The following is a 14,747-nucleotide window of genomic DNA, read 5'->3' as shown; positions in this document are numbered from 1 at the left end:
TTAAGGTTATGTGAAGAATGCGTTAAAAAAGCGGTAAAACTTTTTCTTACCTACAACTTTGCTATATAACTTTCCATTGGAGTCGCAGTTTTGTTGAAAATCAAGATAACCTTCTTTAACTCTTAAAAATTCAACCACTAGCTTTCCTTCCGCTCTCCGATTTCAGAGCGCTTGTAAATTATTTTTCCTTCCATTATTATTATTTTATCTTACGTTTCTAATGGGTTTCAATCCACTACGATTTTTTTCACTTGTTACCATTTTCGAAAACTACTGCACTGACCTATTTGTTGTTGTTGTTGTTTTATAAAAAATTTGATTTCTAAACAGATTTTTGTTCACATGATGCCGTCGAGGGTTGGAAGACTTACGGCAAGCAGTATTAATTCGATATTTTTGTAATCTTTACACAATTTTTTCTTCCTTAACACTACACTGTTATGCCGATATGTTAGTCAAAATTGCTATTCTTTAAAAAACATATTTAATTAATTTATTTCTTACATGCCCTTGAGTCGGGGTGGAACCATTTGCACAACCAATTCAACATGATATATATTTATATCAATGTGAATATAAATCACATATATCTCGACTTCTTTCTTTTTAATTTTAAAAAGCCCATTTTCGCATATTTTTTTACAAACTTCAATATTTTCTCGCTTTAAATATAACTTTTTACTCCCGTTCTGGCATTTGTGTTGCTTCCAGAATTATTTCAAAACACTAAAATTCGATAGCAGGAAACAACTGATATTTATAGTCTAGCAGATTTGCAAAAAAACTAGGTTAAAAAATTAGTTTATCAGCATTGACTAGCAGCTGAGTGAAGCTGATAACAGTAAGAGTAAAAGAAGCTCTCAACTCTGTTAAAAAATCTATGATTGTTTGGCAGCTTATTTCAAATGTTGTTATTGTTGTAGCGGCAGAATTCTTCACTTCAAATGTTGTCACATCATTTAAAAAAGTGGATACATTTAAAAAAAACTGAGCATATGTCTGTTTTATCTTCAAAGTGTTGTTAACTTTGTAGATGCTTAAATTTTATTTCCTTGACAGTACTGACTTGCGAAAAATACGGGAAACTTGACATTTTTTTAATATAAAAAATAACTCAGAAAAATATATCCATCTTCAAGACACAACGACTATAGTGATACATTCTTGTATTCAACTCTCTAGCGACACCATGTCGCGACAGATAAAGAAAGCTGCAATCAATGCAGTTGTTTGTGGACCCTCAGTGCAGCCTTTTGCAAGACGTTCCTCAATACTGGCCATTTTAATCACTAGCTTATTCATTACGCCTGGCGGTAATTCCACTGTAATAAATATTGAAATAATTGATCGATAATTGTTAAAATTCAAAATGTTATTACAACTTACAGCGCATAACAAACAAATGCAATTCTGTAAGAATATCACTCAAAGCGAGGCCGCGTACAGACTTTATGCGTTGAATTTCTAAAAAGAAAACAACAAAATAAATTTACCGTTTAAACAAGCGTAAACTAATTATAAATCCACTAACCATCATAAGCTTCCTCGAAGCCCTCTGTGGACAATAACGTTTGTAACGTACGCTCTATATCACTACGCAGTGGATGACCCACACAAGTGTATACATTGTCCTCATTAACGACATCGAATGCCATTGAAGTACTTTGGAGCACATTGAGTACCTTGCGCATATCACCTTTTGAGAGGGTCATTAGAGCCTTCTTGCCATCTTCAGTGACATTTAACCTATAAAGATATGTAACTATTTGTATCTTCTTCTAATTACATGTTAAAAATTCGAAAATAAAAAGCACGCAAGTTTATAGTAGGAAACACGATTTTCGAATCTTTCGAGGCAGCACCCAACTAACAACATTTATAACTTTTTTACATGTTCATACTTGCTGTACCACATAATTTCGTTAATTCAATTAATAACTCACTTTTCCTCTCCAATAATCTTATCCAATCGTGGTAATATTTGCTCGGGCGAAAGCGGCGCAAAACGGAAACGCGTACAACGTGACTGTAGCGCTGGTATAATTTTACTTAAATAGTTGCAAATGACACAAAAACGCACATTTTCCGTATACTTCTCAATGATGCGACGCAATGCATTTTGTGCATCATTCGTCATAGCATCGGCCTCATCCAATATGATTAACTTAAAAGATCCGCTGAAAATGGTGCGTGTTGAGGCAAAATTTAAAATTTGTCCACGCACAATACCTATGCCACGGTCGTCTGAGGCATTCAACTCCAACACCATAGATTTAAATTGTGTTGGACTGTAGAGTTGTTTGGCACAGGCAAGAATGGTGCTGGTTTTACCGGTACCTGGTGGGCCGTAGAAGAGCAAATGTGGCAACTGTTTCTGTTCAATGAAGCGATTTACTGCAGATAGTAAAAGAAGTAATGAAAAAAGAAGAAATAGTAATATTTTATGAAATATGTAGCTGTTGTGTTTACTTGTAGATATTATTTCCTCATGCGATATCAAGTCGTCCAGTTTTGATGGTCGGTATTTCTCCACCCTGTAGCGAAAGTACAATATTAATTATCGTTTTTGTGTTAAAATAATAACACTCACCATGGCATTCGACATTGTTTTTCAACTTCCTCGCTCATTTTTGTGTATTTTTATGGAAACAATAAATATAAATGAAATTGAACGCAAATTGGCGCCGCTAACTGTCAAAAAACTCAAACACAAGCAGCTGTTTTTAGCGTGTGAACGTTTTTGTTATTGTAGTAACTAGGGTTGCATGTGTAGTTTGATGTTGCCATACTTAGGCATGTTTCATTTGCAAATTATTTTAATTTTTTAAATAAAAATTAAATTTAAAAAAATGTATATAATAAAATATCTGATATATTAAAATTAAAATATTTTATATGATATAAATTTAAAAAAACGATGAAATATTTTATCACAAAAAAGTACAATAATTATTTTTTAACATTTTTCTTTATTTTTTTTTAATAAAAACAATATTTGCTAATAGATACTAGATCTGTTTGCTTTCCAAATTAGTATTTGGAGGTTCCTAAATTTTTTAACTCAATGCTATTGACTCCCAAAACTTTAAACGCGCTTTTCTCGGAACACTATTTTCAGAGTTGGTAAGGAAAATTTCTCCGAAACAGCTGTTTGTCAGGAAAAGATCGAAGAAGTAAGATTTTTGATAACGATTATAACATTTTGATCCTAAATTGCAACAAAAATACGATTTTTTATGAAAGCCACCATTTTGTCAAAAAGCTCCATTTTGATTAGGTTTATATTATAATTTGTATTCAGCAATATTAATTTGTATTGGCATTCAGGTAATCTTATGAAAAAAACTTTCTCATCGCATGGCACGTTTTTTCGAAGTTCTCCTATGGATCGACCACGGAATCAAGGAATTCTAAATTTTTTCTAAATGAATTGCCGATTATGTAAGTACATTACATGAGTCGAGCTCCCTTCCAGATCTCTCCAACCCAAGCTACCACAACGATGTACAGGGAGCCCGACCGTTCGTCGGTACACCTGACTAGCTTATGTAGTTATAACTTGGTGTCAACCATCATTCTCACACCTAGGAGTGGTCTGTGGTTTCCTTTGACCACTTTCATGAAAACCGTTGATATAGTCATAGCGAGCCGCTGCCATTTCTCCTGGAAGCTGACTTCATCTTCGCTACTGCGATCACACATTCCGAGTTCCATTGAGTCAGCCCGTTTAGCGATTTGGCTGAACCATGGTGCTCACTCACGCGACCTCTTTCCCCACATTCGTTTTGTTTTTGTTTTTTTACTTATGTGTATTGGGTCCCATTCAGAGCCGCTATCCAACTTTATAATAATAGTCCTAAGGTTATCTTTATTAAGAGGCCAAGGCAAGAGTTGACGCATTCGACCAGCGCAAAGCGGAGTCCTTTCAACCACACCTACCATGTCAACTTAATGAAGACGGGGGAGGAACGTACCCTGAGGCCTACACATTTTTAACGGAACAAAGGCAGTCTCGGTTTTAACTCGCCAGCCATTTCTGCAGTATGTCACTCTCACATACTCAGCTGGCGAATTACTTTGATCTACAGCCCAAGGTTCAAACCAAGTCTCAAAATAAAGCATCAGTCATGAATTCATAGTGCAAGTCGAATCCGTGGTCAAGTTCCTTTAGGAATTTTCACAGGCCATGAAGGCTGCAGCTTATTTGGCGTTGCCCAGAATGCTCTTGACGATGGATAATGGAGCTTCATTAAAGCTATTTGATTACTCTTAAAAATTACTCAGCAAGCAAAGTCCTAGAAAAATATTTATATAGAAAAATATTTAAAAATATTTATTCTCTATTTGTCTTTTAACTATCAAATTTCTAGCATTTATAGACATATCTACATATCCTCTCTTGAAATATTTTTCAAACGTAAATAATTTCGATAATAACGGCTTTTTCACTACCAGTGTCTCATATTTACTTACATACTTATATGACGCATCTGCAGCTAAGCTCCCACACTCCTTCCCGAGCACGCATTGCTTTTCTAAAGCGATCAACACCTACTTTTCGAGCATTGAAAGCACACAAAGAGATGCCAACCGCTCAAAGCGTGTAGACCGGAAGTAGACGCCATTCAGTCTATCAAAAGCAGGAATGTCACACGCTGCGTGCATACATATTTTCATATGTATATATGTATGTATATAGTGAAGCTGAAGTGCAACAGCATTCAAATGCGTGTACTTGCACACAAAAATACATATGAACATGCATGCCTACCTTGGTATACGACACTGCATATGTGTAAGCTAACACGCAATTAATTTGGCGTCATTTATATACATACACATATATACACACGTTACTGTCAACCCACCTGTCACTATGGATGGCTGCACTGCCAGCTGGGGTTGCGCCTGCTTACCCGTGAGCTTGAAATGAGCCTCAACTCACAGTCAAAAACAGCATGACACGCTATCCACACACACACACACACCCGCATGTATATTTATAAATATGTATATACATATGTATGTATGCATATCATCTCTGCATGCGAATAAACGCAAAAATAAACAAACAATCCACAAGCCTTTTCCCAAACGCCGCAGTGCCACCCGAACACCCATCGAACGCTTTCGTGTCCGCAGTGAGTGGGCGCGTTTTCATTCATTGCCTACACCGTGGCCGTTTACAGCCTCCTCGTAGTGCCGATTGCGCTCGTCAACGCTCGTTCGGCAAAAAATCTCCCAAAGGAAAGGAAAATAAAATATAACAAAATGCCAACAAAAGCGGGGCAGCAGCCGCGGGGTGGTGTGCAAAAATAATAACAAACAAACAAAACAGAAATTCCAATGGTGTCACCAGCGGCTCGATGCCATTAACCGCCCTAGTGTGCTATACATAATATAACGGCAAGCACATACATACATACATACATATAGACTTGAGTACATGTGTACTTGTATTTCCAGGAGCTGTATATACGTATTATACGTATGTATGTGTGGCGTGTGTGTGGTGTGGAGTGCGTGCAGCTCAGCGGCCGCTTCCGTTTCCTTCCAGTGCGTTGGTGTTTGAGTGTGTGCTTGTGTTGTGTTTTGTTGTTGTGCGCGCGCCTGGAAGCGGCGCGGGAAATCCAATACACACACCACAACAAAACACACGCACACACACCACTGTGCTTCCGGTGCTTCCAATCGGCTGCTGTTGATGGATACTACACTTTGCTGTTGTTGTTGTTGTTGGACGCGCGCAAATCTGCTTGACTTGATTTGACTCGACCACCGACTTAACGTGTGTTTGTGTGTTTATTTGGTGCGAAGTATTGCGGCGGCCGATACGATTCGTGTGCCGACGACGACGACGACGATGTTGTTGGCAACGACAACGACGACGACGATGACTGTGACGACGACACAGCTCATGCAGCAGTGCTGAGCGGCTGGAGCGCTTCAGCAGCTACTGTCATTCCATAGTTGAGTGTTGTCGCAGCAGGATCGCAGTTTCCTTGCACGCGCCACGATTTTTTTGTGCTCGCTTTTTGTGATTTATTGTGTTACACACATTGTAAAGGATACAAAAGGAGAACGCAGGCTCGGAAAGCAAATAATTTTTGAACTAAAAAATAAGCAGACAGAAACAGTAAAGTTTCAGCGTTTCTTTGCGGTGTTAAGCCACAGCTGTTTGGGTATGAAAAATGTACCGTTATTTGTGTCGTTAATTGTATTCCGCAATGGATGTGTATAAAAAGTGAAAATCGGTTATATACGTATATATTGTAATATATATTTGCGTGTACTCTAAGCCTATAAATTGTGCATGAAAAAGCTATATCCGCTTCCGGTTTGTAAAAGTCTTCAATTCAATCGGATCGAGTAGTAAATATTCTTTTATAAGAAAGTGCGTTTGTGCAGAAATTTCAGTGAATACACACTCGCTTGTTAGGGCAGTGGCGAAAAGCGAGCGTGTGCATATATGGCAACAAAAATAACAACGAGTATTTATGTGTTTGTGTGTGTGAGTGCGCTTACTACAATATTTAGTGCAGTCGTTGTTGTTGTACGTGTAGTGGAAAAAGCGAAAACTACGCAAAAACGGGCAGAAGAAAGTTGAAAGTGATATAAGAAAACAAAAACAAGCAAAAGCGTTAAACTGCTACAACAACAACAACTACAAAACATAAATTTCTCTCACAAAAACAACAAAAAATCATATATCCTATGAAACAAAAACAAAGAAATCATTAATTTTATACAACAACAACAACAATGACAGTAACAACAACAATAACAAAAACAATGACAGTAACAGCAACAACAACAGCATGCAATTACAACACACCAAAATTCCCAAACCATAAAAAAAAAACAGCAACAACCATGGTGGACAACAACAATGCCGCTTTTTAGCCCACTTCGGCAGCGGCAGGAAAAGTGTTATCCTTTGACAAACAATCGCACAGTTAGCCACACAGTTATCGTAGATTTTTTCGCAGTCAGCCTCCTTTTGTATTCTATACTACAATTAACGACGAACCGAACGAAACTATTGTACAACTACAACGCTTCGTCGGTTTCCCATTCGCATTTGCAACAGCAGCATAGTTGCATTCCACTAACAACAATACATATACACACATTCCCTTATAGCCACGCTCACCGTAACTACTCCCGCCTCTTGCTACTATCTACTTAGCCCCCCTCATGCTTCGTTTCGGCCACGACTTTCGTCTCGTTGTGTACGTTTGTTTGTGGTTCGCTGCGAGTCAAGTGGTTATTATGTATAATGGCTTACACTATCCCTTTCGTTGGCTTTCAAATCGAACAATGCCTGGCCGCCCAATATCATCTCATCCCCTCCCCCCACCGAACTTGAAACTGCCCCTAGCGATGTGTACCTAGTAGCTGTCTGATATGGCTCCTCTTCTCTGTGTTGGCAGTGATTGTGATTTACTCTATGCAAGCGTATGCACAGCTGAGTGCGTCCGTCTTTACTCGAAACACTTTCTCGCATTGCATGCGCAATGAAAACGCCCATAAATTCATCATACATTGTTGGGTCGGTAAAACTATTTCTTCAACGTGGATAGTTCTTTCTAGTGCTCACAATTTATAGGCATGTCCGAAAATGCTCAAGATGTTGGTCGTTTGGAGTGTTGAGGCAGTGCTAAAGGTCAATGTCATTTATAAGTCCATATAAGCCGTTCCTATATGGATTCCCTTCATTTTTACTAGTAGAACTTGTTAATACTAATTATAACATAAAGTTCTTATTCTGCAAATAATCCGATTATCGAAAAATCCCCTAGCCAGAAGAGGTGGGAGGTGATTTGAAACAGTCTTAGACAAAGTAAGGATGCATTGAAATACTACCCACGTGTCAGACGTGGATTCTTCCTAAATAATTACATAGTTTACATAAATTTAAAAAATTTGCTTTGAAAAATGCCGGTTCAAGACAAACAGCTTGACAAAATTTTTCGAATGTGTAAAGGTATTGTAAGATTCTTGATGATAATTCTCACGCTATTTCATTATGTTGCTGAATAGTGTATGGTCTTAAATGAGAATAAGGTACTTTGTGAGAAAAGTCGTTCCAACAAAAAAGAGTATGGCCCATTTCCTCTTATATACTGAACCCGAAATTAAGGCCCTTGGATCCAAATAGGAATCACATCACCTCAATAACAATTATCAAAATATTGGATTTAATCTATGTGCTGAGGCTATGTCATTCGTTGTGACTTAAGAGGAGGGCACAATAGACCCTAGGTTGCGATGCAAACCTCATCTCTTATCTAACACGATATGCCATATTTCTCTCGAAAAGTCGCAATGTCGACTCATCAGATGTTGTCATCGTCCATGCCTCTGCACTATATAGCAAGATGGAAATAATGAGTTTCTAATAGAGTTTGATTTTTGTTCGTCGAGAGATAACTTTACTTCTCAATTGCCTATTCAGTCCGAAATAGCACCTGTTGGCAAGAGTTATTCTGCGTTAGGTTTCGCCTTGATGTTGAGGCTAATGACATCAATATCGTCGGCCTACGCCAACAGCGGTACACTCTTATAAAAGATTGTCCTTCCCGATTCAGCTACGCAGCACGTATTATTTTCTTCAGCAGTAGATTGAAGAAGTCTCACTATAGGGAGCTGCCTTATCTGAAACCTCGTTTGGTACTGAACGGCTCGGAGAGATCTTTCCCGATCCTCATGAAGCTTTTGGTATTGCACAACGTCAGTTTATACAGCCGTATTAGTTTTGTGGCGATATTAAAAGGAGGGTCCCTCATCCGAGGCTGTTTTCTTCTTTTCATTGGTAGTGTTTTCTACGTGGCGGGTCCCAAACACAACGCACAACCCTAGAAAGGGGAGAATCTTTCAATATATTTTTCACCTAGAGGACCTGTTGCTATTTTCTTCTTCATATTCTTGAATTTACCTGTTGATATTGTAAATTTGATTATGTTCTAAGATTTACTCCTATCCTATATAGGATTGCCTCTGCCACAGATTTGTCAAATTGTTAATCGTAAAAACCTCTGCACCAGTTCCAAATTTGTATTAATTAGAGTGAGCTGGCCTGCTCGTTCAGTATCATTAACATTTTTTTAAGAAGTTATTGCTTTAGATGTTATCTGATATTGTTGAACTGATATGCGTAGTATTATCTCAAGCCCTAATTTTCGCTGCGTCAGGATGCAATCTTTTGGTGGAATAAGCTTAAAAAATCATTAATTTATGTAACATATTACGATTTTAGATTCCTTTTTTTGCTATCTCGATCTCCTTTGACAAAAGCTTTATAAGGCTCATGTCTTGTAAATAAATCCTCACTGGATATCATCAGTTTGTTTTAAAGTTGCAGCAATATTTGCAAATGTGTCGTCATCTACATTGTGTTATGATCATGAAGTTTACTATCATCATAGTTGGAAGGAATATCTTCTTCATCTTCGCAACTTGATAGACCGATGGGTATGACGAGATGCACGACCTATATCCAGTAAGGAAAAGCCATACGGTGGAAATTAATGTTTTCATTTTCCTATACTAGATATGCACTAATAAGTTCGATTTCCAATCTTTGAATCGGTCGAATATTTCAAAAATTATTCGTCAATAAAGTCTAAAAAAATCATGACGAAGCCGAAAAATCTGTTTGTACGCTGGTGGAAAATACGGTGGTTGATCGTTACGGTGATTCTATCGTTTGCTTTTTGGCCAAAAATGGAAGAATTCTTGGTGACAGAATCGTGGTTCGATGTGATGGTGCCTTATCATCGTGTAAAATCCATGAAATATTCTTCCACAATTCTGACTATTCTCAACGGATGTTCTCACGCAAACGCCTTAATACGTCTAAATAGAACTCTTTACCTTCTTGTTTACCTTCTTCTTGACCGTCTGTCTTTCTGGATAAATTCGTGATTCGCCAAATCACGAATATCGAAAAAGCAATGACCACCACCTTGGTTTTTGATCTCCTTTGGCGTGTTTTTTTTTGGCTTCGGCTTGTCTTTTTCCCTCTATTTCGATAATCGTTGACTTCTTTGCATGTCAAACACATAAAACCATGTCTCATCGACAGTTATAATGTTCTCCATGAATGTGGTGCTTTTTCGTCACAATGTATGTTAGGTAGTAATCGGAGTCCAAGGCTATAGTGAATAAGAAACCCTGATCTATAATTTCTTTCAAAATTAATAGTCCAGTCATTATAGTAAGTTCACCTTACCTAATTTAAGCTTAAATGACTGGACTATAATATCAATTGACAAACATGATTTTGAAGAGATCCCGTTCAACAACCAACTGATATATGTAGACTGAGAATAGCGAGTAAAGTTGGTACAAAAACTAGACTGTATCCTCAGCAGTGATGAAATTTTGACTTCCAATAAAAAATGTAGTTATTTTTATTAAAAATGTTGAAAGCAGATTTTTGCTTCCAATGTTTTTTTTTATAAAATACAAAGACCATTCTTAAAAACTAGGAAAAGGGAAAGTCTTTGCTTTGTGGGATCCACTAAACTATTCGAATTTGACCTGTCTTAGAAGATATCACTCAAACCAGTCATCGCAGCTTAATAGTTAGAGGTGGATACTAGCGGTACACAGGTTATGATTTGTGTTTCAACCGAATTCCTTACAAATACAATACTAAGCGTCAATAAAAATATGATTCTTTTAGCCATTATTTTCAACATTTCTATTTATTTTGAGTACGAGTAATTCCACTGAGTTCCTAAAGTCCTAAGTGCAATTTCCTTTATCACATATAACGTTGCTTAGTGTGTTTATTATAAGAATAACTGTAAAGATTTACGACAGCATTAGCAATAAAATTCTTATTGATATTTCCATTATCAATGGGTCCACTTAGTGGTCCACACCAATGAGAGGGAAAATAAGAAAACAAAGCGGCTTAACGGCTGCCAAAACTCAACTGATTTCATTCACATACACACAGTACACACGCACATATGGACATTGGTAGTATTGGACGTTATTTAGTGTCTAGTGAATTCGTGGACTATATGAATGTACTTAAAAGCCTATACACAAACTATTGACAATATTTTGTTGGTGGAGATAAGTTCCACGAATTTTCGTTGGCACTGCGTCAACCGCCAGACATTAAGTCCATTATGGTGCTTCGGCAAAACCGAAAGTGCGCATTAGTGAAACTACTTGTCTGTATGCCAGTCTGTCTGGTCGATTCCCAACAAAAAGAAAAAACAAAGCCTTTCGCTACAAACCCATCGGTGCGTGTGTGACTGTGCTTAACTTGTTGGAGGGGTTGCACGCTGGTTTGGTTGTGTTGTTCTCCCTTAAATACACTCCAGCTCCTGCATTCCTGTATCCTGCTGTTATTTCCTGCTACGCATTATATTTGCCGAGGCTCAAGATTTTTTGGCAGACGCGTAAATAATATAAATGCGTTCTAGCGCTTATTGTTGTTGCTGTTGTTATCGCTCGCTGTCACACATTTATTACGCGGAAAGAAAGCAAACATAAATATAAATTGTTTTCTGCCATTAACCGAAGTGGCAAGTACGGAATGTGTTTAAGTGTGCATTCTCCACAGGACCTGTCCGGCCTCTGTCCTGCGAGACACTTGTTTTCGGAAAGCAAACAAAAATTATAAGAAAAAAATTGTGACGTAGTGAATTCGCCGTAAAATTAAGCAACTCTGGTGTTCTCATTGCAGGTCTCTGAACTTGGCGATGGCGCCGCAAACCGCTGTGAAGATGCCTAAGTGCAGTGTTTAAGCGGACGAAAAGAATTAACTGTTCTTATGTGACTAAGAAACGAAAAAATTAACTCGATCTTTTGAAGAGATTAAGCACAAGATCTTGAAACATTACTCGAACAGTGTATCAGTGTTGATTGTCACCGTTATAGTGCTGCAAAACCGCCATCATGGATAGTTCTCCTGATCTATCCTTGAAATTACGTCGCGGCTCGAGCGATTCGCGCGACAACTTTTACATGGATTTCGCGCAAGGCATTGACTCCGACATCGAAGAGGTGGATAACAGCGCTTTGGCCCTCGAACCGCAGCAACCGCCACCGCCACCCTTGCCCATCGTCGCACCCGAAGATGTACTTGGCGCCGGTTTTATACCGCCACCACCGCTGGTTATGCAGGGACAACCCTTGCCAACACTCACCGAACACGATGATCTACCACCAACGCCACCACCACAAGAACAACCCATCGGCAGCGTGGTTGACTCACCGCCTGCATCGCCAACATCATCGGTACTCGAAATGATACCACCACCACCACTTTCACCACCTATGATAACACCGCCACCTGTACGTGCAGTGCCATTGGCACCACCATCACCACCAATCGAAACTGAAGACGAAGGTGATGACGCCGATGTGGATGAAGAAGAAGAAGAGGACGATGATAAGTCTACACCGCCACCGCCATTGCCGCCACTACCATCAAATTTTTCTTATGTACATGGTAACGGTGCACATGGAGCTGGCATACCGGGTGCAGGTGTCGCCACACCACCTAAATCACCATCAACGTCTCCATCGCCACCAGATACACCACCGCCGTGTCCTAAAATGTCATTACCAATGAAATTGGCTTCGCCACCGCCACCACCACCACCTATGCACGCACCAATGCCATTGCCACCGTTGACACCTCCCTCAGAGAGTGATCAATCGCAACCGAATTCACCACCACCATTACCGCAGCATGCACCACTACCACAATCACCACCACATTCAACTGGTTCGCCAGCCAGTTCGGTTGGTTCACAACCGCGTTCGTCGGGTTCACAACAACGTGTTGTGCTGGTTTCGCCTCCGCTTTCTACAGGCTCCCGACCACGTTCCATGGGTTCGCCGCAAGGCTCGATTAATTCGCCACCACATTCGATCAGCTCTCAACCGCGTTCAATTGGTACGCCACCACGCAGTAGGGAGGCTATACCTGAAGATGGTCCAGCTACGCCGCCACCGGATTTCGGTGAGCCAAGTGATGTTATTGCCGCTGCTCTGGCTGCGGCTATCGAAGTGAAATCTTGCGAACTTATCCAAGGTATTACACAAGGCACCGCCTACCATATGATTGATGAAAATAAATCATCAAATGAAGATGAGTCTACGACGATAACCACGCCACCAAGTAATGGTTATTCTGGTTCATCATTGATTGTGCCACCTGCTGATCAATTGGGTGAATTGGAACAGGATACCGGCATGATGCTGGCTGATATACCGCCACCCTTAGGCATGGAAGATGAAGAGCCAGACGATATTCAGCAAGAAGAAATGGAAATCGATGAAGTGTCGCCCAAACTGCCAACAGAACCCATGGAGGTTGACGAAATAGTGGAGGAAGAGGAAGCCTACAGCGAACGGACACCAATCTCTGATCGTCAACCAAGTGAAGATCACACCACTGCCGACACACCAGCTGACGAGGTGGTCGAAACACGCGGCACGCCTACATCACAAGCTACACCACGCAGCACACCGCTGCCAACACCACCAGCTTCCGGTTCGCCTAAGAAGAAACGCAGCAGCGTAAGCATCAGTGGTGGCAGCGGTTCTGGCAGTCGCGGCCCAAGCCGTAGCGCCAGTCGCAGTGGCAGCCACAGCGGTAGTCATGGCGGCAGTCGAAATGCCAGTCGCAGTGGCAGTGTACGCGGTAGCATTGCGTCACGCGCCGGTAGCATTGCCGCCGCCTCAGTTGCTTCAGCAGCAGCATCTATTGCCTCTGGTTCGCCACACGTGGTTGAAGCAGCAGCGTCTGCGACAGCGGTGGCTTCACCACAAACTTCTATCAAATCGATACGTAGTCAACCGTCGTCTATAAAATCGGCACATTCAAAACATAGCGCCTCACCGCCAATGATGAAGAGTCCACCGGAGGGCGATCGTCCACCGGTAATGCCATCACCACCAATGATGCGCTCACCGCCACTCGTCAAGAGTCCACCTCTAATGCATAGTCCACCGAAGGTGACCAGTCCACCACGTGTGTACAGTCCACCGTTGGTAGGCAGTCCACCAACGCGTAAAACGGATTCTGTGGATTTGGAAAAGGAAGCGGAAGCAAAGCCGGTAAAAGCACCGTCAGTGGGGTAAGTGCATGAAAAATAATAATATTTTGTATTTATTTGAATTTTTGGGATTTTAAAAAATGGCATAATCACTAAGGTCGTAACTTTTGGAATAACGTTTTTTTGCTTCAAAATTCCTATACAAACAATAAATTAAGGGATTCGGTAGGATTATTCTTGGGTATGTGAGTTTATTCATACAAAATGCATTGAAAAAAATGTATAGTTGAAAAGCGTAAAATACACTTCTCATAACATACATATATACATACATATGTAAATGTTAATATTTACGTATACTCATACAGACATAACTGCCCGGAAGCGATTTCTATCTGCCTTAAAGCATATAGTCATTAGGATTTAATTTCTTTGAATGCCAGTACATAACTAACAGCGAATGTTAGACTCGTGAACTGGTTAACATACAAACATATGTATATGCACCACTACATCTATAGAAATTTGTAAACACACGCATAGAATGGCACTGGCTTTGCCAACGTCACAATTAACCATCTTGAAAAGGTTGCAGCAGCGAGTTCAAAGTGCGCATTCCAACTATTATACATTCATATATATCTATATACTGCATATAATAAATGCATACTCATGCTTTTATGCACACGTAGGCATATATAGATTTTTCTATGC

At 39.8% G+C, this 14,747-nt stretch overlaps 2 protein-coding genes across 3 annotated transcripts in view; one reads left to right on the top strand and one right to left on the bottom strand.

Annotated features, from left to right (window-relative positions):
- Positions 1 to 998: 998 nt before the first annotated feature.
- On the bottom strand, positions 999 to 2,714 carry LOC126759543 (replication factor C subunit 5). The gene is made up of 6 exons (XM_050474408.1): positions 2,591 to 2,714; positions 2,470 to 2,534; positions 1,944 to 2,394; positions 1,532 to 1,746; positions 1,387 to 1,464; positions 999 to 1,322 (listed from the first exon to the last, which is right to left on the bottom strand). The coding sequence occupies exons 1-6, from the start codon at positions 2,626 to 2,628 to the stop codon at positions 1,171 to 1,173; spliced, it is 999 nt and encodes a 332-aa protein (XP_050330365.1). The 5' UTR covers positions 2,629 to 2,714; the 3' UTR covers positions 999 to 1,170.
- Positions 2,715 to 5,982: 3,268 nt separating this feature from the next.
- Positions 5,983 to 14,747, top strand: part of LOC126759515 (proton channel OtopLc) — a 138,128-nt gene continuing 129,363 nt past the window's right edge. Inside the window, exons 1-2 of one of the 2 annotated variants that reach the window (XM_050474340.1) lie at positions 5,983 to 6,182; positions 11,711 to 14,114. In XM_050474340.1, the coding sequence (XP_050330297.1) occupies positions 11,923 to 14,114 (2,192 nt within the window). In that variant the 5' untranslated portion in view covers positions 5,983 to 6,182; positions 11,711 to 11,922. Of the gene's footprint in view, positions 6,512 to 11,710; positions 14,115 to 14,747 lie in introns of both variants that reach the window. The other variant, XM_050474341.1, reaches the window with a different exon arrangement.

The sequence above is a fragment of the Bactrocera neohumeralis genome, chromosome 5 (assembly GCF_024586455.1).
Source record: "Bactrocera neohumeralis isolate Rockhampton chromosome 5, APGP_CSIRO_Bneo_wtdbg2-racon-allhic-juicebox.fasta_v2, whole genome shotgun sequence".
NCBI classification, from domain to species: Eukaryota; Metazoa; Arthropoda; class Insecta; order Diptera; family Tephritidae; genus Bactrocera; species Bactrocera neohumeralis.
Note: the sequence above shows the minus strand (reverse complement) of the source record. Positions and strands in the feature narration are given on the sequence as shown.